The sequence below is a fragment of the Silene latifolia genome, chromosome 8 (genome assembly GCF_048544455.1).
Source record: "Silene latifolia isolate original U9 population chromosome 8, ASM4854445v1, whole genome shotgun sequence".
Taxonomy (NCBI): domain Eukaryota; kingdom Viridiplantae; phylum Streptophyta; class Magnoliopsida; order Caryophyllales; family Caryophyllaceae; genus Silene; species Silene latifolia.
Genome location: NC_133533.1, coordinates 106,926,944 through 106,954,475, shown reverse-complemented (window position 1 = coordinate 106,954,475; position 27,532 = coordinate 106,926,944). Strand labels below are relative to the sequence as shown.

At 37.9% G+C, this 27,532-nt stretch overlaps 3 protein-coding genes across 3 annotated transcripts; 1 reads left to right on the top strand and 2 right to left on the bottom strand.

Annotated features, from left to right (window-relative positions):
• Window positions 1-561: 561 nt before the first annotated feature.
• Window positions 562-9,536, bottom strand: LOC141597212 (RAF-like serine/threonine-protein kinase 24). The gene is made up of 9 exons (XM_074417582.1): window positions 6,707-9,536; window positions 6,502-6,606; window positions 5,982-6,134; window positions 4,608-4,771; window positions 4,253-4,400; window positions 3,142-3,264; window positions 2,812-2,899; window positions 1,032-1,404; window positions 562-929 (listed from the first exon to the last, which is right to left on the bottom strand). The coding sequence occupies exons 1-8, from the start codon at window positions 9,170-9,172 to the stop codon at window positions 1,238-1,240; spliced, it is 3,414 nt and encodes a 1,137-aa protein (XP_074273683.1). The 5' UTR covers window positions 9,173-9,536; the 3' UTR covers window positions 562-929; window positions 1,032-1,237.
• A 5,334-nt stretch (window positions 9,537-14,870) lies between these two features.
• LOC141595669 (uncharacterized) lies at window positions 14,871-18,230 on the top strand. The gene has a single exon (XM_074415634.1). It carries the CDS (start codon window positions 14,871-14,873, stop codon window positions 18,228-18,230), a length of 3,360 nt encoding a protein of 1,119 aa, XP_074271735.1.
• A 205-nt stretch (window positions 18,231-18,435) lies between these two features.
• On the bottom strand, window positions 18,436-27,422 carry LOC141595668 (uncharacterized). Its single transcript, XM_074415633.1, has 2 exons — window positions 27,226-27,422; window positions 18,436-19,606 (listed from the first exon to the last, which is right to left on the bottom strand). The coding sequence occupies exons 1-2, from the start codon at window positions 27,420-27,422 to the stop codon at window positions 18,436-18,438; spliced, it is 1,368 nt and encodes a 455-aa protein (XP_074271734.1).
• Between the last annotated feature and the right edge of the window lie 110 nt (window positions 27,423-27,532).

Sequence of the window (27,532 nt, the reverse complement as noted above, 5' to 3'; positions counted from 1 at the left end):
AGCCGAGCCTAAGCTTGTACAAGCCAAGCTTTGACCGAGCCAAGCAACAGCTGCTAGCGAGTTGTCTCATATCATTATCACCTCTATTTTAGGGACAAACACAACAATTAGATTAGCCTATTTACAGTCTGGTTCTGTAAATACCAGCCAAATACAAAGACTGACCATATATATATACGCAAGTATATTTTATCAAAGAAAAATTAGAATAATGTAACCGAACACAAAGTCAACCATATTTTTGATAAGCAAGCATTATTAACATTATTTGCTAAAAATATTGCAATTTAAGTAGTTACCTGCAGCAGGAAAATGGACCATCAAAGATATATATTATGAATAATAGTGATGATAATGATGCGCACTACAAATAATAAACACACTACTTTACTGCTATAATGGAAGTATCTTAACTGCTCCATCTTTCTTTGGATCCTACTTAGAAACACCAAAAACCTCCTTATTTTAGTTAATCATCCTCGGTTACTTGTCGCAAGAGCTAGGGAAGGTAATCTTAGCTGATATACACCTTACTCTCCGAGGAGTGGAACAAATTACATATAGGAAAGGTATTCCAGTAAACAACCACCTGAACCGTGGCACAATACTTTGATCCCGTGGGAAAAATGCACTCATATGAGCTGCCACCGAAGTAATTCGGGGAGTATAAATAAATACAATTTTTTACGATAAGAGGTATATTACACAGAATTTATTCCTATTCTACGATGTATACCAAGGGTTGACGGAAAAAGTAGATCAGATCCAAACTCCACAAATATTTCATCATCATCGTTTATAGATTTTCCTATAATTGATTGTCTGTTGATTTATGTACAACCCACCACAAGACTTCTGCTTAGAAATAAATAACACTCGTCTTATGGAGTTATGGGCGGACCAATGACTATCTCCGTCATCAAGCCATTCTGCACAGAGATGACAATTAAATCATATAAACGGAACACTTGAACAAAGCAAGGCGACCTATAAATGCAACTTTTACCCACAGGCCACAGCAGAAAACTTACATTCGGTTTATGATAGCACTTCCAAGCTTCTGATCTTTCTGAATTCAAGTAGAACTGTGCTAAGTTACACCCAAAGGAATTATATATGACGTTTTTGCATAACGAAAATATATGGAATAGCAGCGCGCAAGGTATAGTGCATCATTGAAATATAAGCGGGACCTGGTTATAGAAATTGGAACCGGTGAAGTCATAGGTCCCTAACGTCATTTAATGTTCATTGCAGCTGCCATACCCCTCAACTTCTGAGAGATCTCAGGAAATGATGGCCTCTCATTTGGGTCAGATGCCCAACAGCTTTCCATCAAAGACTTCCATTCAGGATCACACCATGTTGGAATTTGGGGACGTAATGCGTTATTTACTATACCACCTATGAATAACAGACAGGGAGCAAATAATAAATACGGAGTACTACATAATTACAGCAGCTGTGAGAATTATTACGGTGGCAAAATTTAAAAACCCATCGGTAGGTGTTCATCAGAGTAAAAAAATAAACAGCTGTAAGCAACTTGCTGCAAAATTAAACCCATTTTTAAAAAAAAAAAAATTAAATTTGAATGTCATGTTCTAACCCCGTGTGTATCATGTATGCATAAATTGCCTTAATTTAAGCAACTTTTACTTGAACTAAACACCTAGCTACCTAAGCTTCCCTCGTCAAACCAATCCCTCATATTTTCCAAGGAGAAACCACTAGACTAGCTGATATTGCTACTCAGGCATGACTCCAATTACAAGTCCAGGAGTTTGTACCCACATGGAGTGACTTGGATCCAGACCCGAACTCAAATAGCAGCTATGTTAATTAGACTCCGTTAGAACTTAGAAGTATGATAAATCCTCATGTTTGGCTTAAAATGAAGTGCTCAACAGTCACCTATGTCCAAGTTTCGAGTGTTTGACATACAGAGGGATGCAAGATAATAAAAAGAGTCCACGTAACATCAGTTGATGATCAGCATAATCAAAAATGGCACTTTGGCAGCCTAAATTTGGCATCAACTAAGGAAGCTCAACTACTCAAGTGGAAGGAAGCCTTGCCATAACTTGTTGTTAGAGAAAGCTAAATGGTTTCTAGAAAGGACACTCCTAGTCTTCTGACGTTTTCTCGTTTCTACATATGAGAATAAAGAACAATGATCCCTCCACAGTGGAACAGCTAAAGTCAAATAGGTTTCTGTTTGAATAATTTAAAGTAAAACCAATTTTTTAACCTTGGACCACTCTTCTCCAGTTCAGTTCTTGGATCAACTTAGAACACCAAATAAAATTAAGAGGTGTGTGTGAGGAAATCAAGATAAAGCACATCAACGCACGAAAAAATGATCCCATAATAAACCTATACAGGGTCTAATTCCAAAGTATAAAGACAGGATAAGCTACTAATCCTTCTAAGTTGATCCAAAGACAGTGCAAGGGTAAGTTAACACCATTCACGAGTGCCTCGAGGCCTCCCGCAAATGATAGCCTCAAAACTCATAGACAGAGACACATCTCAGTTTCTCACAAAGTAGTGCAAAACAGTTCAAATCTAAAATGTAATACGAGTATAATTTTACAAGGCAACATATAATTCCCATTCATAAGCTCCGCCACTTACAGCTCCAACTGGAAAGGCGAAGCAATTTGTTTTAGTTCACTGCTTTTATTCGTAATAACTAGAAATAAGGATACGATTCACATTCAGCCTAATCAAAATCCAAAAATTACGAGTAAAATCACTAGCATTAGAGAAGTTGAAATTTCATAACATTTGAGGTCTGGGTATACATACCAATGATAGAAGCACAATGCATCTCTTTGTACGGTTCCTCCCCAGTAAGCACCTCCCACATTACAACTCCAAATGAGTAAACATCGATCTACAACACATAAGCAAGTGAAAAGTTTTAGTCAAAAGAGCTACAAATGGGGATCAACGTTCCCTTGAATCAAGATAACATAGTGATAATTAATTCTCATTAGTGGCATCTATCTTAGGTAGTAGAGCCAAAGGCTCGAATTTTTTTTCATGGATAAGATGAAGTGATGGGCTAAATCAAAATAACTTGTAAAATCCTCTATTTTTTTCATCACTTTGAAGGCATCAGGATAGAAACCTTACCTTCTCTGTCACCATGTTGCTCTTTCCACTAAGTAACTCAGGGGCCATCCAGGGTAAAGTCCCACGAACACCACCGGACACCAAAGTCTGCTGCTTCACCTTTGACAAGCCCATATCACCAATCTAGAAAGAGATCAAACACCAGCATTACCATACTAGTGGCAGATATAATAATTTACATTAACATATGCTATCATGTGGAAGCGTCAATCTTACGTGGCAAAACAAGAAAAGGTATAGTGAACGCCACCCCACTGCCTGGCTAGAGCCTAGGTTTACCATTAAAAGGCTATCCTTCGTTTCATATCTCAAACCAATGCTTATGGGTTCTAGATAAAAGGGAGATACAAAAGGAAAAAATATTTTCAAAACAAATACAAGGACTAAAGAAAGGGATTCAATTCACATGAACATAAAGTCAAGGCCCGTAACCGACATAGACTATGAGAGAGAGCACCGCCCTATCCAATGTTACAATTACTTCAATCCCAAATATACAGATTTGGTTATCATTTTCTCCATCTAGATTAACATTCGCACAGTTATCACAGAAAGCACAAGTATTTCCTGTAAAAAATATATATATATAACTCAAGGTAACTCACTTGTGCAAAGGCATGAACAAGACATGCACAACAACTTTTGGTTTAGATACAAGGACATTCAAGGAACAAAGAATGCAAAAATGGTAAGTTTGAAAGTGCTTCTATCCCTGGAAGACCTATTTTCTATTGCTCTCATCTTTGTCTATGATTATATTCACATATGTATCTTGGATGCATTGATTGCAAGAACATAAATATGTCATATATATGCACACTTAGACCTATGAATATCCCATGAGCACACAACAAGTAGGTAAGGATCAGAGACAAACAAACAACTATTTACTGAGAAGATGAGGCTATCATTCGACTGTATTTATTTATAGTTTTTATTATCACTTGAGCAAATGACCCAAGCGCAGTGGTCAGAGCCTCAGAGGTAAATGAAGTGTCATACAAAACATGAAGGATGAAGCATGAGCAAAATATTCCGTCAGAAAAATGAAGAATAAATATCTAGTATACAACCCGAATAGGTATATAAACATATAAAGGTAGCATACTACCTTACACACTGGTCTATGTGGATCCCTCATGTTGACTAGAAGATTTTCACACTTCAAATCGAAGTGTACTATGTTCTTCCCATGCAAATACTCCATTCCAAACGCTACGTCCATTGCTATTATGAGTCTCTTACGGCGATCGATTGTTCTGTAAGAAATATTTGCAACAACAATTTTTTGCATTATATTACTTTTAAATATGCCCAAAACAAAAGCTAATCTTTCATGTTCTCTTCCTTACGGATACCTACCATAGCTGAGATAATATAAATCCCTAAAATACTAGCTAAAAATTTAGTCTCCAAACGAGCCAATTTAAGCATGTAGTGAATTAGATAATTTAGATGACAGTTACCTGTCTTTCTTTTGCAAGTACTGTTTCAATGATCCATTAACCATGAATTCAGTGACTGTAGCTAAGGAGCCATCAGGACCATCCCGTACAATACCATAGAAAGATACAACATTTGGATGATGTAGTGAACTCAATAGAAGAGCCTCCTTCCAGAAGTCGGCAATCTACAACATCAGAGCAACAACATGATTGTCCCAAAAATATAAGGAAAAATTATTTTATAGGCATCTGTAACAAAGGTAAATTCAAATAATCTGAGACGTTATAAAAGCTAAACATGGTGTGATAACAAACCATTCCATGGGAACGAAAAAAAGCTCTTGTTAGAACAAGTGAGCAAGTACAATTTAGATATAACCATCCCCTATCCCCTATATACTGAAGGAATAGGAAAAGCGCTAAGTTTAAACTCATTTCCCATTTGGAGATAATCCCTTATCCACTTTCCTATTTTGATATTATTCCCTATGTGCAAAGATTTAGTGCAGAAGATTTGCCTCTCTTTTTTTTTCTTTTGTTAAAGTACTCCCTCCCATTTTTTTTTATCTTCCCGTTTGCTTTATTACGATCTCTGGACAGTACTTTTATCGTTCGTTTCGACACACATATAAATTTTTTTGGTTGAAAATAATATTTTGTATTGAAAGAGATTTTTATAATGAATATAAATATTTTAGTTTTATGTTTTAATATTTTTTTACTTCTCCGTTTATTTATGGGCGCAATGCTTTCAACTTTGACTCCAAAAAAGGAAAGAAGATGTAAAAAAAATTTGGAGGGAGTATAATATAAAATAATATCATTAATTTCGTGTAAGAAAATATTTTCATTAAAATACACATTTCATGTCATTAATAAATCTCTGGAGTAATTTGGTTGTTTTAATTTATTTCTCAAATCAAAATACAATGATGAGAAATGTTAAAAAGTAATGAATTGTCAATTTATAATTTATGAATAATATAGTAAAAAGTAAAATTTTATAAATACCGTGCAAGCATTGTACATTTGTACAGGGTCTATACAACAACAACAACATCAGAGCCTTAATCCCAAAAGGTCGGCTGACATGAATCATCCTTTCGAACCGTCCATGGGTGAACGCACGCCTCAAAATGCGAATAAAAAAAGGGAAAATGAAAAACAAAAAGGAAGAACGAAAATGTAATGGAAAGTCAAGGTAAACTTAGGGTTTTTCAAATCGAATTCCGGATTTCTTTTATAAAAACTTAAAATTTAAATCGAGAGAAAAGATTAAAACGATTTTTAAAAACCGAAATAGAATATGTTTTAATCAGTTTAGCCAGTGTGCATCGCTAATGATAAAATAACCACAATACGATAACATTAATTGCAAACAAACGATGAACATACCAGGCGTTCCCTTTCAGAAGGCCGTGCAACAAAGCAGCTAGCTTTTATTCTTTTTATAGCCACGTCAGAACCTTTCCACTTTCCATAATAAACAGAGCCATAAGTACCAGTGCCAAGCTCCCGAATCTCCTCAAGATCAGCACTCTTAATGGTCTACATAAATAAATAAATAAAAATTATTACTACATTTAAGAAGGACCGCAAACTGTAAGCATAACAGCTCATTTAACCAGGGGATTTCACTACATAAAATTGTGTAACCAATTTCAATTTATGAACAGTGTGGTAGAAAAATGCATGGCCAATGTTAGGAAACCAATATGAAAGAGAAACGGTAGGCAGTCACAGGCATAGCCAATATATAGGTATGTGCACCTCTTCGAAAAGCCTATTAGAGGTTAGGCCTGTCAGTTCGAACACCAGATCCTAATGAGGGCTACATTGATTCTCTCAATCCTCGTACTCACTCACTCGCTCAAAAGGAAGCGAAATTACAAAAGGCTGGAAATAAAAAAGTAACCTGAAGTCCTCTGGCAATGGCTTCTTCTTCAGCCCTCGTGGGCTCAATCATAGAGGCATCAACATTTTCATCACCAGATCCACCCTCAGAGTGCCCATCAACACCCTATGGAACAGTTAAGAATTTCACCTCAGACTGAAAAATCGACAAGCACACATACCAGAGATTCATCAGAACAATTAAAATATAAGTGTCTAAATCTGACCTGTGTTTCTATTTCATCAACATTAGCCAGCTTCGTTGGTTGGTCTTGCAAGATAACACAACTGTTGTCTTCATGAGCTCTGGCTTTCACCATTTCAACACTCTCCATCTTTGTTCTCTTGGCAGAAGCAATTAACTCGGGTAAGAAACTCAACTCTTCATTTTCTGCCAGAGGATTAGCGTTGGTAACTCCTGGACGAATGCTATTCATGGCCTCCTTATCAGCCTTTATGCTAGAGGATCCAAATGCTGCCGCATCAGAACTCTTTTCAGCAACATTTTTATTCTCAGCCGGGGAAACGCCAGGTAGATCTGACTGCTCAGTATCTCTCAGGTGAGTTGTTTCACTTGCTTCACAATGAACGCTTATTTCGTCAAATCTGGCCTCAATGTTACCAGTGTTATCTCTTTGTACTGGAGTGTAACCCATACCATGAGAAGGCAGTAAATTGTCATTTAACAAAATTGAAGGTAACCCTGATGATCTCCTTGCTTCCAGCGGAGAAGGAACATTCAACATACTAGGTGGGTTTCGTAATTGATCTTGAGTAAATGTCTTCTGAATATCATTATAAGGAGCACCAGGACTCGAATTCTGAATATTGACGTGGGAATATTCCTGCGCACTAGATTCATTACCTCCCAATATCCTGTGAAAGGATTCGACCCAAGGACTATGATCACCCCCAACAAATAAGCTAGGATTATCCTCATAATTGTTCCGAGGAGGAGCTGGGCTGGGCAAACCGGTTCTTTGCTGAATGTTATATGAGTCATATACAGGAGGTGGTACATGCACTGGGGTAGGGGCATTTCTCCACATACCCTGTGCAGAGGGATTGCTGTGTAATACTTGCTGAGCTGTATTTACTCCATAAGAATTTGGCATATTTGAAATGCGCAGACTTGGGTCCTCCAACGGGATATGAACATGGGGCCCAGCATCAACACCTGCTCGAATGTAGCGTGGATCGTCATGGTGTGCATAACTAGTGGGCGCAAGATTCCCCTCAGGTACATTCGTCTGCCCAACATGTGTATTTGTTCCAGTGCCATTAAAGGAGTAATGATCAGCTAACCTTCCAACTCCAGAAATTGGTGCTCTCTGCTCATCCATCCGTACCTGATTTTGTAACATCCACCCTCTGTCCGGAAATTGGGTTTCATTGTAATGCAGATGAGGATCAACCTGCTCTCTGCTGTAAACACTATGATGTAATTTTGGGTCTGTGTTTAGCAAAGCAGCTTCCCTTCTAGGAAGACATTCAACACAAGGATTTGAAACCTGAGGGAACCCATTTCCCATGTTAGGTTGTTCTGGGTGAGACTGGTCTTCAGGCTTCCAGTGAAAGTCGGAGGACGATGGGTTCCTTTGGAAAGTCAAACCCATCTTGCAATGCCCACATACATTTGAACCATCAACAGCACTTGGTCCGTTAAGTATGTTGCCAGGAAATCCACCCCTGTCAAGCGGCACACCACCAGCCGGCAACCAAACCACATTATCGGGGTATTGATTTTGCTGATCAAATGGGATTTGACTATTCACGTGCAAATGACTAGATTCCTCAGGAAACCTATCCATCATTAACTTATCCTGCCCCTCTGGCAGTCCCCCGCGATAACGAGCAGAGGTAGGCGGTGATGGATTTTCTGTCAACGGGCGTGCATCATGAGGCCCACCTCCATATCTCGGGGAATAGTATGCAGGACTCCACTGGCCTTCCTCATTATACCGTTGCTGTGCAACATATCCCTGAAGTTGACCTGACCCCAAAGTAGGAACAGCGAGCTGCCTCAAATTATACGGATGCATATCCATCTCATAATTCCTCAAATTATGAACACTACCATCAAGATTCATCGATTTAAACAACTGATCCGCAATCTGAACCTCATCAACCGGTGTCAAAACCGGAGAATCACCAACCCCTCGCCTCCTATACTCCGGAGAATCACTAACACTATTCAAAGCATCCACATACCTCCTCTCCGTATCCCTCTCATCCCCATCGATAAAATGAGGCGACATATCCTGCTCAGGATGCGAAAACAAGAATATCCTAAGCCTGGTAAACCCATCCCCAGGGCCCAACTTATCATACTCCTCCATCATATTAGTCACATCATCGTCATTCACAACAGAAACAAGCGCATCCAAATCCTCATCGGGTTGCTGATACTTCAAAATCGACACACCGTCATACAATTCCCTCATCCTCCTCATCAACTCATCACACCCTACCTCACGTGGAACACTCACAATACGAGTCTCACCACCTACATACCTAAGTTTACCGTCTTGCGGCCGCGGTAATATACTTCCCCCAAAACTACACAAAAACTTAACCCTAGGGTTCATCTCATCATTAACCGCATTATTATTGGAATTCAAATCCGTCAAATTACCACTACTACTACCACTATCATCATTACTACTACGAGTACAATTCATCACATCGATCATATTTGATATTAAATTATTAACAAACTTCACAATTCGACGAATTCCTTAAATTACGATAAACATACACAGATACATATATACAAATTAATCGATCAGATGATTAGATTACCTGGAAATTCGAAAATTTCGCAACTTTTGGAAACCCTGGGGTTGAAGAGCGTAGAATTAATTGCGAAAATTGGGGATAAATAAATTACAGATTGATGAAATGATGATGATGAAAATTGTGGACTGCCATGCGTATGTATGAGAGAGACGAAGATGCGAAAGGGAGATGCTTTGGTTTGATGTGTGTGTATACGTGGCGTTTCCTCCATTGCTGGACTTTTATTATCAGCCGCTACTTGTTGGGGGCGGACTCTACGTCTATTTGAGAGCGCGTACCATGCACGGTATCGAACGATGGTTAGGATCCGGTAGACCTAGCAAACGGATCAATCGGGTTGGGTAGGGGATCGGGTCAACTTTGGGCCGGGTTAATTTTGGGTTTGGATTATTTTTTATAAAAAATGCAAATATAGGGGTATGGAACAAATTTCTATGATTTTGTAAGTCTTTTGAGAGATGGTCTCTCTATAAGTTTATTAAGAGATTATTTTACAATTTAAAAAAAAAATGGTATTAGAGTTATTAAAATAGGTATAAATTTAATTATAGAATGGATACATTTACTGTGTAAATAGATAATAGATATGAAATTATATCACGATCAACAATAAAAAGGGTCACGAAAAACAAATAAATGGATACGGAAAATTGGTCTCTAAATAACTTAGTAAGAGTCCGTCTCTCATAAGTTTTGGTGTTTCTAAATTATAAGGGTATTTTTGTAATAAAAATGCAAATATAGGGGTTTGGGAGCAATTTTTAAATTTTTGCAATATTTTGAGTGTAATTTTTATACATTTTTTAAACAAAGGTAAGTCTTAAAAAGTGTATTTTAAAAGGGAGTTATTGATAATTTACTCTTATTTTTTCAAAAACTATACTAAAACAACACTATGAGTCTATGACTAGACCTGGTAAATGGGTTATTCGGGTTGGGTCACCTCGGATCGGGTCATTTATCAAGTCAAATCATTCCGGGTCGTTGGGTCACTTCAAAAACCATACTAAACCAACACTGACTAAACGATTGTGATTCATGATACCTCTCATCTTCTTCTAATTATATGAGTTTAGTTTATTCACCAGCTTGATACATCAATATTGAATAAACTAAGCTCAATCTCAATCGTCACCCATTTATTATCCGACCTGATTTCACTTACACGAACTTAACTCAATCGAAAGATAATATTGCCAAAAATCCAAATTTAATTCATTAAATAAATGGTATAAATTCAAAGATGAGAGGTATCATGAATCATGATCGTTTTATATTATATAATTGATAATTCATAGAACCGGCTTTTATCGAATGCAATTGGTATGCATATATGGACTATGGAGCGTGGAGTTTATGAAGGTGAAATGTGAAGGTGGGAGGTCAATTTGGTATCGTCACATAAAGGGCCACTTGTACTTGTATTTGCGTTTTGCTTTCACTATCGTCGTAGTTATATGTTCTGTTTTTTGGTTGTGCAAATATTTTGGGCCGCAAATTCTTTTCCTTTTTCTAGGTGTTTCAGACCTCTGATTGCATAAAGCTCGTGTTGGATTGATAATTGGTACTATTCTCAAATGAAATGGTTGGAAATTTTTGAGGTGTGATTGCAAAATAATACTCCATCATATTTACTCATTTCTTTCATACTAGGAAATAATTTTGAATCACACAAAACACTCTACCCTACTTTACTGTAGGTGTAATTAAATTTGTACCACACAAAACTATCTAAAAAAAAGAAGGAGAGAAGAAAATTCAACTAGCACGAGAAAGGAAAGAAGGAAGAAATGGGTAAATACGGCGAGGGAATATACCCACAAATCATTTTGGTGATTGGGACTCTAGACTCGTTAATAGTCACTTTAGTAGCTTTGCCAATTGAATAACTTCATACTCCCTCCTATTCTAAATAACTCTCCCTATTTCCTTCTTGGTCTATTCACAATACTCTATTTATTTTCTTATTTGGCAAACTTTTATACTTATTTTAATCACCCCACCCCACAACAATACCCCACAATACTCATATTTTATCTTATTTTAATCACCTTACCCCACAATAATACTTATTTTAATCACCTTACCCCACAACAATACTTATTTTAATCACACAATACTTTCCCTCTCTCCAATCTCCTACCTCACTACAATACTTTACCATATAATACTCCTCTCCCTTAATTCTCGTGCCCTCAATGAAAGGGGAGGGTTATTAAGAATAAAAGGGAGTATTTAGGTCATGTTTGATAACACTAACTGAAAAAACAACTGAAACCTGAAAAGGTAGCTGGAAACTGAAAAGGTAACTGAAACCTGAAAATGTAACTGATAAGATAGCTGATTATATAAAGAAATGTTTGGCAAACTAACTGAAAAGGTAACTTATTTTGATGAAATGACGTAAAAAGATATGATAATTATTTAATAGAATAGATTTAAAGGGTAAAAACGGAAAATCAAACCAAATCAGGTACCTGAAATCTCAAATGCTACTCTAGGTAGCATTTCATTTCAGGTAGCTTATTTAACCAAATAAACTTTTTTGCGAAACGCTTACAAAAAAATAAAGTACCTGAAATTTTGGTCAAATAAACTACTTTAACCAAATCAGGTACCTGAAATGCACTGCCAAACAGAGCCTTAATGTTTCTTTCTTACTTCCCCTTATTTACGGTTTCCTTCCCTATTTTCTTATTCGAATAATTCAGTTTTTCTTCCCTATTTCCTTATATGAAAAAATTTCAAGTTACACAATGACCATATTGTCCGAGTATTGTCCTTGTGTTTCGCATTTTACAAAATATGCCACTTATTAACTTACCCAAATCCACCTAATTATCCCAACCCATCATTGACTAAACCCAATTAATTAGCCCTGCCCAACTAACTAACCCATGATCATAACTCATTCTCATTTCCCACCCAAATCCATCTATACTAATCAATTTCTTTTGACATAGCATTCCTCACCTAAAGAACATCATTCACCTCCAATTCAATTCTATTCATTTCCCCTACATAAAAAAAATGCACACTATTCACCTTAAATTCAACAAAAACTTATGAAAAGTTGAATGTCATATCAAAATAGAAGGGAGTAAATATTTGAAATAATAAAAATAGGACTTTGACCAAAGTTTTATTATCACCCAGCGCAGTGCATAACACTTGACTAAACAGGTTTACAAGTAGAACGAAATCAAAACATTAGTTTCTTTGCTCCTGTCAAAGCAACAAGTAGAACCAATAATACCTTATACATTTCCCATGTATTTCTCCTCGTTTATCACACCAAATCAATAAATTGTGATTATATAAGACAAAAAAGTCTAGGGTTTCCTAGGGCTTCCGTCTTCGTTTCTTTGCTCCTGTCAAAATTTTCTCTTTTGTTCTTCCTCTTTCTCGAGGATTTACTCACGATTTCGATTGTGAGTAGGTCTGCGATTTTTGTTTTTTGTCTTTTGGTTTTTGTGTGCAGGTGCCGATGGAGAGTGGATCAAAGGGCCTTCACCGGGAAGGGAAACAGCCGATGGGGGAAACCGAGGATCCGTTGGTGTGGGAGGAGGAGGAGGGTGATGTCACGGAGGCAGGGAGGATCCTGTTGGTAGGGAAATTGTGGGCAACGAGGGCAGTTAACGTAAAGGCGGCTATCGAAACTATCATCAAGCTATGGAATCCATCAAAACCGATCATGGGTAATGTGGTTGACGCAAAAGAGAAAAAATTCATCTTTCGCTTTGAATCCGAACGTGATAAAGCGAGGGTTTTGGAAGGGCAACCATGGCATTTCGACAAATTTTTGTGGTGTTTCGATGAGCCTAACCAGTCTGGTAAGATTACTGATTCGTCGCTACATTTATTTCCTATTTGGGCACGAATCTACGATCTTCCTCTCGCTGGGAGAACGAGTTTGTCAAATGCGAAACGGTTAGGAGATTGTCTGGGTAATTTCATGCACTTCGAACACGGCCCTAATCCCGAACTTGATAGGGCTATAAGAGTTAGGGTTTTGTATGACATTAGGAAACCGTTGAAGGCAGAAATTCCTATTCGAATGCGTGATGGACGTACGGTAAATTTCAGCGTAAAATATGAAAGACTACCAACCTACTGCTATGGTTGTGGTGTGATTGGGCATGGGGAGAAAGATTGCGAAGATGGTCCGTATGAAGACGAGGATCTTAAGTTTGGAGAATGGTTGCGAGCTTCGCCCTGGAAGGTTATCAAAACATCGAAGGAGTGCTCTGGGAGGGTAGCGAAAGACCTAAGGGCTAAATTCGATGAGGTGAGTGTGAAGGAGTCTGAGGAGACGATTACAAATATGATAGAAAAACTGAAAAATATTGCTCTTGACCTGCGGAATAAAAAGATGCGGCCTGTTCACTGTCATAACGAGAAGGGGAGTGAGGAGTTAGCAGGTGATATGGGGGGTGTGCAGTTAAACGAGGGGACTGGGGGAGTTAACATGGTGACGGGGCAGGGGGAGATGCAGACTGGTGATAGTGGATGCAGGCTAGATGTGCAGTATGAGGAAGGAGAGGTGGGAGAAAAAGAGGAGGCAGGGCAGCTGGGGAGGAACTCTGTCATTTCCTTGGAATGTTTGCCGGGAAATGAGAAAGGGGGAGGAGGGAATTCTAGGGGATGGGTGAGGTTTGCAAGGCCAGAGGGGGAAGGGAGGGGAGAAGAGAGGGAGGAGGGAGGTCAGTCCAAGATGCTGTATATGGGGAGTTTGAAGAGGAGTAGGGACGAGCAGGTGGATGGAGGGTGTCAGAAGAAAGCGAAATCATCCAAAGACGGGGGCGTCTTAATACCTGAGGCGGAGGTTGACGGAGGTCAACCCCGCCGGGCCCAATGAGTATCCTAAGCATCAACTGTCGGGGCTTGGGCAACCCCGACACGGTTACTGCACTCCGTACCTTGGTACGGAGAGAAGCCCCGGCCATTCTTTTTCTCTGTGAAACGAAATTGAGTGGTCGTGAAATGAGGAGGGTGAGGGAGAGGTTTGACGGTTACTTTGGTATGGAGGTAGATAGTGTAGGGCGGTCTGGAGGGCTAGCGATGATGTGGAAAAAGGAGCTGACGTGTTCTTTCGTTTCTACATCGGTTTATCACATGGACTTCATTGTCCAAGGGGAGGGAGGGGATTGGAGAGTAACGGGTTTTTATGGATGGACTGTTGTGTCCGATCGTCATTTGTCATGGGAATTATTAAGGCTGTTGGGGAGTCAATCCCGACTACCTTGGGTGTGTATAGGTGACTATAATGAGATTCTCTTTTCGACTGAGATGAAAGGTGGAAGCCGACCTCAATGGCAAATGAATAACTTCAGAGCTGCTATTGATGATTGTGGTCTTAAAGATGTGACATGGGAGGGGTAAAATTTCTCTTATGACAATGGACAATCGGTGGAAGACAACCGGCAGTGTATGCTTGATAGGGCGCTTTGTACGGTTTTATGGCAGGACATGTTCCCTTTTGCGCGTCTCTTCTATTTAGATCGTGAATGGTCGGACCACGCTCCGATAAAGCTCGTTTTAAATATCAGGGAGAAAGGTGAACCCCGGAAGCGATGTTTTAGATTCGAACAAATGTGGGTCGGGAATGAGGAGTGCGAGGAGGCAGTGGAGAGGGGGATAGCACGAGGTAGGGGTTCGTTGGTACGGGTTCTGGGAGAATGTGCAGCTGAGCTTCGTCGTTGGAAGGGGACGAGCATTTCACAGATAGGGCGTGGTATTGGAAACAAGCAGCGGCTTTTGAATACCCTTAATGCAGCGGAGAGAACGGAGGCTAATGTCCAGAAACGCCGTAAACTGATAGCCGAGTTAGCCAATTTGAGAAAGCAAGAGGAACAGTACTGGAGGCAAAGGTCGAGAACTTTGTGGTTGAAGGACGGGGATAAAAATACCAAATTCTTTCATTTACGAGCAGGTGAGCGCAAACAAAAGAATTATATTGCAAAGCTTGTTGACGACGAGGGTGTTATTCGTACTGGCGATGAGGAGGTGGCGCGTGTGGCTAATGGGTATTTTCAAAATTTGTTCCTGACTTCTAATCCAGTGGTGCCGCCTGATTTACTTGCTGGGGTGGAGAGTAGAGTTTCTGATGAGATGAATAGAGGCTTGCGACGTGAATATCAGGAGGAGGAAAATTTAGAAGCGCTTTCTCAGATGCACCCTCTGAAAGCTCCAGGTCCTGACGGGATGAATGGTCTTTTTTATCAAACTTATTGGGGACATCTAGGCACGGAGGTGATCAGTACGGTCCTGGCTATTCTGAGAGGCGAATTATCACCTAGGGCGCTCAATAAAACGAACATAGTGCTGATTCCGAAGAAGAAAGCTCCAGATAAAATCCGCGATTTTAGACCGATCAGCTTATGTAACGTTGCCTACAAACTGGTCTCAAAAGTGCTGGCTAATAGGCTGAAAGAATTCCTTGGGGAGATAGTGTCGGAGAATCAGAGTGCCTTTACTCCGGGCCGGGCCATTTCAGACAATGTTATGATTGCGTTCGAAATTTTTCACCATATGAAGAATTCGCAAAGCAAGGAGGGATACATGGCTCTTAAGCTCGATATGGCGAAAGCGTATGACAGAGTGGAATGGGTTTTCTTGGAGAGGGTCCTTAATGCGATTGGGTTTGATAGGGCTTGGATATCACGGGTGATGGAATGCGTGACCACGGTTTCTTTCTCGGTTTTAATTAATGGGCATCCTTCATCCGAATTCAGACCGTCTCGTGGTTTGCGACAGGGTGATCCTCTGTCACCGTATTTATTTATTCTTTGCGCTGAAGTGTTATCCAGTCAAATGCGGAGGGCTGTTGAGACGGGATGTTTGCATGGGGTTCGGATTACAAACTTTGCGCCAGCTGTGTCTCATTTGCTGTTTGCAGACGATAGTATATTTTTTGCGAGGGCTAATATTGGTGAAGCTGATAAAATTAATGATATTTTACACCGATATGAGGATGCTTCGGGACAGCTGGTGAGCTTGGATAAGACGACTGTATCTTTTAGCAAGGGGGTGCCGATACAGAAGCGTAGTAATCTGGCGACGAGATTGGGTGTTGCGGAAGTGGCTGAGCAAACACGGTACTTAGGCCTTCCCACGGTGGTGGGCCGGTCTAAAAAGGCCCTTACTGATATTCTGAGAGATAAGCTGAGCAAAAGACTGAATGGGTGGCGTGGAAAAATGTTGTCTAGGGCTGGTAGGGAGGTCCTTATAAAGGCTGTGGCCAATTCACTCCATACCTATGTGATGAGCATCTTTAAAATTCCTGCGCAATTCTGTGTCGAGCTTAGATCACTTATTTCCCGGTTTTGGTGGGGTCATGAGGAGGGAAAGAGAGGTATTAGCTGGGTGTCTTGGAAGCGTTTGTGTCAGCCTAAGAGTATTGGAGGAATGGGGTTTCGTGATTTTCACATGTTCAATTTGGCGTTGATAGGCAAGCAAGTGTGGAGGCTTGTAACGGAACCAGACAGCTTATGGGCGAGGATTATGAGTGCGAAGTATTACCCGGGGGGAGATGTGATGTCTGCGTGTCTCGGTTCCAATCCTAGCTACACGTGGAGAGGGATTGTGGAGGCTAGGAACGCTCTTGGTAATGGATGGAGGAGGAGGATTGGTAATGGATTGACGACGCGGGTTTGGCTCGATTCGTGGCTGCCTAAGACTCAGACAGGTAGGATTCTATCACCGCAGGTCGTGGGACAGGAGCACATGTTGGTCTCGGAGCTGATTAGGGAGGATGGCGGGGGCTGGAATGTGGAGTTAATGGAGTCGTTGCTGCTGCCTTTTGAGTGTGAGCGGGTTAAAAACGTGCGCCTTAGCACGAATAGGCCAGAGGACGTTTGGTTTTGGATGGGTGAGAAGGACGGTTGTTTCACGGTTAGGTCGGCTTATAGACATCTTGTTGGGGATGCTCATGATATGGAAGTGGGGGGAGTGTCGGAATGGGAGAGAGAAAAATGGTTATGGAAGCGGCTTTGGAACATCCCGGTATGGCCCCGAGTAAAACTCTTCTTTTGGCAACTGTGCAACGAGGCCTTAGCGACAAGGGCAAATATTGCTTCTCGAGTTCGAGGTGAGTCTTCTTTTTGTTCTTTATGCAATTATTTTAATGAATCGAGCTTACACTTGTTTCGTGATTGTGCTGTGGCGAAGCGTGCTTGGATTGGTCTAGGGGTGGGGGTTGAAAGGGAGGATGGAGGAGGAATTCGGGATTGGGTGGAGGCGGTTTGGGGAGAGCTCGGTGGCAGGGAGCACGCTATGTTCATGATCGGGTGTTGGGCGATATGGGAACACCGTAACAAAGTTGTTTTCGATGACCAAGAAGTGAATCCTTTAGTGGTTATTCGAAGGGCTAAGGATGTGATGGAGGAGACGGAAGGGGGAGGGGCTTTGCTGGGACGTAAGGGCTGTGGGAGAAGAAGAGAAGAGAGTGAGAAGGGAGGAAAAGCATGGAACGCACCGCCAGAGGGCTTTGTCAAAATTAATGTTGATGCCGGGGTAAAGGAGGGTGATGGTACGGGGTTAGGGGTGGTTTGCCGTGATGAACGAGGTCGGGTACAGTGGGGTATGTCGGAGGTGCGAGATCAAGTCTTAGACCCACATGTAGCTGAAGCTTTGGCGGTCTATGAGGGACTCCAGGAGGCGAGACGAAGGGGCCTTCAACATATCGTCGTCGAAAGCGATTGTCTAATGGTCGTGGAAGCATTGAGGAAGAAAACGAAGGGTCGAAGTGATTTCTCCCTTATCGTTGATGATGTTTTAGCTTTGTGTCATTTCTTTACTTCTGTTAGTTGGTCTTTTACTAGTCGTTTGAACAATAGTGTCGCGCATATTTTAGCTCATTGTCAGCCTAGAGTAGTTGGTAGAGTTTGTTGGTCAGATGTTTTGCCTGAAAAGGCGAACGATGCTGTTTTGTTCGATTTAAGTTTAATATAGTGAGACCTTGTGGTCTTCCCTTCAAAAAAAAAAAAAACAACATTAGTCAAACGAAAATCAAACATTCAAGCCGTTAATTCAACAACAACGATCAAAGAAGAAATTAAGAACTAAAGAGCAAACTGAGTAGATATCCCTCTACCACAAATTATTAGTGCAGAATTGAAATGAAATGTAAATGTGGAGACACCCAAGTAATCCCAAGTCAAAGCAAGGTCTCTTCAGTCTTGATATAGAAATAGTAGACATTGGAACCGGAAAAAACGCCATCATCGAGTACAGTGGTGACGGGTGCTTCACCGGTGACATATCGGTCAGTCTGAGTGTAAGAGAAAGGGATATCAAAGGAAGCACTGGAGGCCATAAGTAGAATTCTAGTAGTTTTCCCGGGTGGGACAGTTACAGTCACTGTTTCAGAAATTAAATCAGTTGTTTCCTCAGATTGAGACCATTCATACTCCTTGGTGAACTGCCCTTCAAATGTAATTTCAAGGCCGATGCCGAGCTTGGGGATTCCACTGCTGAAAGTCATACTTGTACCCAGCATTAGTGATTGACTTTTACGCCAGGCTTTGGTTCTAGTCACTTGCTGTGATAGTGTTTTCTCTATTACGAGATCTGTGCTGCCGCCGTTGACGACGTCGGTGAATGCTAGAATCCTATCTTGTGAGTGGTTGTAAATCCGGACTGTTTCCAGCTTAAAATCAGGATTGTGGACCGTGACATTCCTCGAGATTAGCGGCTCAACCACCTTCATGTAGCCGGCACGGGAGTCAGTAATTGAGTCTGCTACATACATCACAAATTGATCAATACAGAATCGGTTGTTGCCTCGGTAACGAAGCACTATCTCGTTGCCATCTATTTTGATGACCTCAAACAAGATATTAGGGTTGGTGTCGGACACGTCGCCACCAAAGCTGGATTTAATAATATTACGGTCAGTCGTCCACCACTTGTTTGCTTGCATGTTCTTGACTCGAATGTCGCCATTGTTGGTGTGGTGGATGATGTAGTTGGCCCCTAGTGATCTGTAATCGTTTTCCCTAAACGAATTCCACTGGGTCTTGGACTCAGTAGCCAGATATCTGTTACCGTCACCCACGCCCCCTTTAAACGCCACACGTGTTGGCAGCTTTATTTTAGAAGCCGGATCAAAGTAGTTGGCCAAAGCCGGAATTACTTGCTGGCTGCTCACTGTCAAACACCACCGTAACATGTGCTCGGGCGGCCTCATGCCAACTGTACCAGTTGGGACACGGCTAAACCTGACTGTATTATTCGCCTCAAAGCTCGGTCTAAACAATGTATTTCTTCCCGATAACTCGTCTTCCACTGGTTCATCTGCTATTGCCATTACATTGTTGCTCGAATCCCTGCCCACAGTTTGATTCAGCATAACACTATTAATCCAACAAAACCTTCGGGTTTACTTAAACCTCATAAAGCTCATTCGAGTCAAATGACATTAAGCTTCGGGTTTACTTAGACCTGATAAAGCTCGTTCGAGTCAAATGACATGAAACTGAAAACAACCTCATCTACATAGGCCCTCATCTACATACGCCATGTTTGATACTCAGCAGATTAATAATAGCAGAAGCAGATTGTTCAAACAGATTATAAACTAGTTTAGATCACGCGCAATGCACGGTATATATAGAGGTTTCACATTTTAACGTATTATTAGTATAGACCTTGTGCAATTTATGCACGGTATATATGAAGTTTTACTTTTTAGTTTATAACTTGACAATTCATTAAGTTTTTATGCGTTCGTCATCTGTATATTTTGATTTGAAAAAAAAAAAACTCAATATTGAAAAAGTAATCAAGAGAATTGAGTAGGGTTAGAAATGTCTATTTTAATTAGAGCATTTTTCATAATCATTTTATTTTAAAACATTTTATTTATTTTGTAATTTTGATCCGCGGTTTCTTATATTTTCATAGATTATTAATGAATTTTTTTACTATAAAACCCATGGAGGCAAATCTTGCAGATTGTGAGCATTTTAATTTATGAATATATCCAATTAAAAGATTATATCCATTTATATTTCAAGATACACCTATAGATCAGAATAGATTATAATAATAACCCAATTTTAGATTCTAAAATTTTAGGCGGCAAAATTTGGAGTTCCACCTATTCTTTTAGTAGATAGGGGATGACAGATTAGATTGACAGGTTTGACTAATATGTTTCAATTAGCTGATTTAATAAAAGTGTTTGGTAATTAGAGAATTTAAGTTAATAGATTATTATATCTATATGTAAATAATTGATAGATTCAATTTTCACAATTTACTAATGTGAATATGTTGGGTGGAATAGCATATCAATCTACTGTTTTAATATGCCATTTACCAAACACGTAAATTAGTAGATTTGTGAGTTAAACATGCTAAAAAGCTTGAATAGGCTGAAAACTCACCAATTTACTTTTTACCAAACACCCCATCACCCCATAGTCTTATCTACAAATGATCTAAATTGAGATTAAAAAAAAAAATCTCACTCCCTCCATACCACTTTATTCCAATCATTTATTTTAAATTCGTCTCTTAGGTAACATTTTGGCCATTGGACGACACCGGGTGTTATCGAGTTTCGGTAACACCCTAATAAAAAATAGAAAAAAATTAAAAATTTAAAAATCATCTTAGTTTTCGCGCCAATATCGCAAGGATAAAACCGTAATTCACATTCAATTATATTAATAAAATAAAAAATAAAAGATACTCATTAAACTAAACTATATCTAATATTATAAAGCAATACAAATCATAACAAACACATTTTTATCTTCATCAAATCTTAGTTTACCGTTTAACTAAAAAATAAGAGAGAATTCTATTGTCAAATGCGAGATGACGAATACCTTACGAAAATTTCCTCTACTGAATTTATAATTGTTAAGTTAGGTAACAGCCGAGAAATATTCCTAACCTAAAAATGTAATCTTAGATCAACGCTGTAGTTAGTTGAGTTCAACTAGGTGTATGATTTCATGTAGTCAATTTGAATTGAAGACTACATATTTGCCGTCTCAATTTCCACTTCTTCTTTGAGTTCTTTCTCCGTTTACTATTTATATGGCTAGCTTAAGAGGTGCGATTTTGTGTATTCGTTTCTACCTGTCCTACCGACATCCCTACAATCTCGCTCCGCCACTGCTCATAGAATATAATACGTAAATAAATGGCCGAGATGAAGGGATTATAAGATAGAATATGCTTTAATTCTTCTATTTTCTGGACTCGTTCTATAAAACAATAAGACACTCTAATAAAACTATTGATTTCCGTTACTTAAATACGTAAAAAGTAGTATTATTCAAACAATAGAAATATTGGACTCCAATGATAAGTAACATACAGGTATTGCTCCAACAATATCGCACATTAAAATCCCACAAAATCTTTTAACCAGATTTTTAAAAATTTATGATTATCATAATTGTTAAATTAATTAATTGTTATGTTCCTAAACAATCTTTTGCAATAATAAGTTTGAAATTTGAATTTTAATGGAGGTAAAGCAAAATACATATGTAAATTATAATAATACCCGGAGTGTCGCACATTTGAGTAACGCCCAGTGTCGCCATCTCATTTCCCATTTTATATACGCATTTTACTTCATCTTGTTTCCCATTTCCCTTCATTTCCTAAAAAACTACAACATACCCCCTTCAATAATGAAGTGTTTTTTTGGTTGAAAGACTTTTTTTTATGAAAAAGTTTTTAATAACAAATGTAGTTATGTAAATATCATTATCTTAAATATTATACTCGTGGTTTATAATATATTCAAGGTCAATTTTTTTTTGTTTCAAAAGTTTTAATCACTAAAAAGATAAATGAGGGGAACAGAAAGATGGCAAGATGCAAACAGAGTAAAAAAATCTATATTACGAAGCTTGCGTAAAAGGTATGTATAAAACACGGGTGCAGACAATTAAATACTCTATATGATTATTGTACCAATTAGAGAATATTATCTTACATATCTAACTATATTATTAAATGAAGTTTTTTTTCGAACGATTATAAAAATTCCAACATTTGCAAATACTTTTGATGAATATATTAGTTTAAAATAAATTTTAAATTTAGTGAGGATAATTATACTCCCTCCAATTCGTTATATTGTTCCCATTTGCTTTTGGCACGATACTTAAGAAATACTATTAAAAATGAATAAAGGACATTGGTGGGGTTGATGTTAGGAGAGAGAGATGAATTAATAGGAGTTAAATAATGAGTTGTGGGGCCAAAATAGTAAGAAAAGTAATAAAATAGGAGTAAAAAAGTTATGTGGGGTTTGATTATAGGAGAGAGAAATGAATAAAATAAGAGAAAAAAGTTACTAAAAAAGGAAAGGGGAACATTACCTGAATAATCCGTTTTGGGAAACAGGGAACATTATAGCGAATTGGAGGGAGTATAAATTTAACTTCAATTATATACTTCTATTCACGTTATTTCCTCACAAACTGACAAAACAATAGTTTATAGTTTGTACAACTGAAGATTGCAAACATTTGGCTGATAACAAAATAAGTTTTATTTTAATAAATAAATAAAATTTGGTGGTCCGTGCATCACACGGCCATGAAATCTAGTATATATATATATATATATATATAATTGGGTTAAAATACTGTGGATGGCCACATAACATTTCAACCTTAATTATAGTAACTTATTTCAACTGGTCATTAAGTATGAACATAATAAATACTGCATAAATCTTAGAAAAACATTTATTATTGTTTAATAAATGTTACGCTATTTGTTAATTACATTAAGGCGTCATTTGGTTGTCCTTGTAAATCACGATAGTTGCAAAATTCCACGAATTACAAATTTGGGACTTGTTTGGTTGCCTACTTTTTGCCATAATGTAGGAATTTAATTTTCCAAGGAGTTTCCAACTCCTCCATTGTGGAGGAGTTGAATTACTTAGGTCCTCCTAGGTAATTGCAAACTCCGGTGCAATTGAACTCCTACATCGACAACCAAACGGATTTAGCTAATTCACATGAATTTCATGTGGGAGATTAATTCCCATGAATTCATTATTCCGGTGGAGTTGTACTCCAATGGGCAACCAAACGAGGCATTATATTTATGAATCTCAACAGTCATCACTAACAATAGAAGGCTTGTAGACAATTAGTTATATGATTCTAAGTTTATTAAAAAATCTTGAGAAAATTTCTGAAGTGTAATCATTACGTATATTGCGAAAAATTTAGTAAAATTTTCGTTAAATTATTAAAAATATTTTGATATGTATTAGGCATTCAAGTGAGTATCTCATAATATTTTACGTTCAATTAAAATAAATATTTTGAGAAAAGTATAAAACTTAGACCATTAGATCCATCAAACAGACAAGTGGAATATATTCGTAAGAGTCGTTGTATTTATTAAAAAAGTTAAAGATAACTACTAAGAAATAATTTTTTATAATGTGTGAATGAGCAATTTATGTTGCGATGAATTAAATAAATATAAGATTTTATGAGAATTTAAAAAGTGTGATAACGAGCATGTATGTACACAATGATAGAGAGTGTATTTTAATTAAATAATTTATACGTTGTATTTTAAAACACTTTGATGTTAAACCTCAAAAAAGTATACTTGAGAAAGTTCAATTTACTTTATTTATAAGTAAAATCTCAAACATCATTATATATAGTTGTACGTATCAAAAAAAAAAAAACTTGAAAATCAATTTCTTATAAGTATGTTTGACACATAACACATGTAACTATGTAAGACATAACTAAAACATTCGAATAAGTTGAGTTTGGACCATATATATTTGATATATAAAAAAAGATAATACACAAAACTATATTCACATCCTTTTGGACAACTATTAATTCATTTGGAAATAACGTATCGTGAAACGATCTAATTTAAGAATTTAATGTTGATGTTGCATTGTTCGAAGACATTTTATTTTAATTAATATGATATTAAATATTACTTAAATATATATCATGTATATGGCAAAAAGTAAAGGAAATTCGACATAACGGAAAATATTGAAAAAACTTTATGTTTTTAATAATAACAAATTTTGTCGCAAAAGTTGAAGTACATACTAAATCGAAGTATATGTCATGAATTCAAGTGGGTATAGACAATATAATAACAAGAATGTATGTGCCATGTGCCATGACATCCATATGAATATTCGGTACAAAATAATGATATTGGACATTTGCTTAATAAATACATGAGAAAGGGAAAAAGATGCTCAAATAATTAGGATTCGTTTGGTTGCATGTAAAAAATTGTACTTCCTCCATTCTTATATGATGTACCCATTTGTTGAATATATAAGTGGAGTATTTTAATAAAATGGGTTCTCCCTCCGTCTCGATCAATAGTTATCTATTGCTTTTGACACAAAAATTAAGGAAAAAGAAATGGGTGAATTTGGACCATACAAAACCTATAACCCCACATGTACAAGAAAGATGTCCATAAAAAATGACCAAATTAGGAAATAGATAACTATTCACTGAAACACCCAAAAATGAAAATAGATAACTATTGACCGGGACGGAGGGAGTACATCATATGAGAATGGAGGAAGTATTGCTTAGGAAGTCATAAAATATTATTTGTTTGCCATGAAGGAATTGCAATTCATGTAGGCATTCTCACTTACCTAGGAGGCTAAGCTAATCAACTTCCTTTCTTATGGAGGAATCGGAACTCATGTGAATTTGGGTAATCAAACAACATGCACATTTTGCAATTTACATGAATTTAAGTTCATATACTGTTTATGATAGATGAACCATCTCAACCAAAACCTTAAGATGATGGTTGAGACCCAACTATTATATTTATTTCTATTGCAACCCCTCACTCGAATGCCCATCGGGCTTTAAGAGTGTCTCATCGGGCTTTAAGAGTGGTTAGTTGCACGGGCTCTAGAGCTGGGAAAAACTGGTTATCCGCTCCGGTTTTGCAAACCGGTTAGGTAACCGGTTTTAAAAATTGTTTTTTTTTCGTAAACCCGAATCCGCTCTGGATTAATCCAGTTAACCGGTTTTTTCTGAATTTAAAAACCGGATCCGTAAACTGATTTACCCGCTCCGGTTTTCATAACCGGTTTCAAGAAAGATGCACAATCAAATGCATAGAAACACATAGAAAAATTAAGTTACCGGTTTAAAAACTGGTATCCGGTTTTGAATTAACTTTATTTTTGACTTTTAGTTTCTAAAATGGAAACCGGTTTAAAAACCGGTCCCCGATTTTGAATCTTCTATACCGAATCCGCTTCATTTCTATAATAAAAAATCCGGTTCGGTTACAGCACCGAAAAAAAACCGAATATTCGGATTCCTTAATTCGTTTTTTCGGTTCGGTTTTCGTTTAAAAATACGGTTCAGACTTTTTTTCTCAGCCCTAACAGGTTCCCCCGTACCATGTGCTGAAAGTCCACTTCGTGAGTAATTGGGGTTGCCAGGATTCGAACCCGTGACCTTTGGTCACACTAGCTCTGATACCGTGATAGATGAACCATCTCGACCAAAACCTTAAGGTGATGGTTGAGATCCAACAATTATATTTATTTCTTATTAGTTTAGTGGGCAACCAAATGACTCCTTATTTTATGCTTATTTATTATAAAACATTGATCATACATAACTAACTATGGCCTATTATTTATAATTAAAATTATATATATTTTATTTAAAAACTTTGAATTTAAACCTAAAAAACTAATATTTGAAAAAATTAATCTATTTCAATTTATAAATAAAAATACTAAATGTCACATATCGATTATAGTATTTCTCTTCAATTATAATACTAAAAATTTCAAACAGGTCGCGCGAAATGCGGGATACTATCTGGTTTACTTTATATAATTGATTGATGTTATCAGTATCATAAGTGCTCTTTTTGATATTTAAGTGTAATTTTTTCGGTTATTGTTAACCGTTTACATGTGTGTTTTAACATCAAAATAAATAATTAGTTATAAAATTATTTATATATGTATATGCAACTAATTTATATGGTCCTAAAATAGTAAAGCTATGGATGCGAAACGGTCCAAAACTGGACTAGACCGAAAATCGAAGAAGTAAATTTAGTGCGCCGAAACCGAATTTTTCGGTCCAGTCTTTGACCGTAATGGATTAAAAAGTTTCGCAATTTAGTACTCGTATATGATTATAATAGGAATATTTATAATAGTTGGGCCTCAACCATCACCTTAAGGTTTTGGTTGAGTTGGTTCATCTATCATGGTATCGGAGCCAGTATGACCGAGAGGTCACGGGTTCAAATCCTAGCAGCCTCCAATAACTCACGAAGTGGAAATTCAGCACTTGATATGCACTTGATATGAGGGGGCCTGTGCACTAACCACTTTTCGAGCCCAATGGGCACTCGAGTGAGGGGGCGCGGGTTCGAATCCTGGCAACCTCAAAACCCCTCAAAAAACTCGAAGTGGAAACCCAGCACACGGTACGGGGGAGCCGGTGCACAACTAACCACTCTTCAAGCCCAACGGGCATTTGAGTGAGGGAGCGTAATAGGAATATTTATAATAGTTGGGCCTCAACCATCACCTTAAGGTTTTGGTTGAGTTGGTTCATCTATCAGATTATTGAATTTTAAATTCATCAGATCAAATAAAATAGTTATTTGATTGTTTTAAATAATCAATTGAGTTTGTAATGGCTCTTTAGTTTAAGGATTAATGGAGGGTACCAATGTTTAAACCTTAGACATTAGTGTTAGAGTGTGTAACTCTTAACCACTAAGCTCAAGGTATAATTGGTTATAATGGCTCTTTAGTATAGATATAATTATACTCGTAGTTAAATACAGTGACGGAACAAGGATTCATATAAAAAATTCCGAATCTCAATCTATCAACTTTTTACCGATTGTATAGGTTTGAATGAAAAAGCAAATGAATGAAAAATAGGAATAATACCTAGTCCAATACTTGTTGTTGTAGCAACTCCTGATGTGAACCGAGCCATTTCGAGCACGTTCGATTGCGAATTTAGCTCTTGGGCTGAACACGCTTTCTTCTTCGAAACAGAGATAACCCATAGGCTCGGTTACCACCAAGGTTCTGAATGGAGTTGAATCACTCAAAGTGAAAATCTCAAAATCATGGAATGCCATTTTTTCCTAACACAATAATACGTACTACACTACTAATAAACTCAACTCTCTTGCACTTTTCTTTCCTATTTGCGTTAACACAATATATTATGGTACGTCGTAACCTAAAT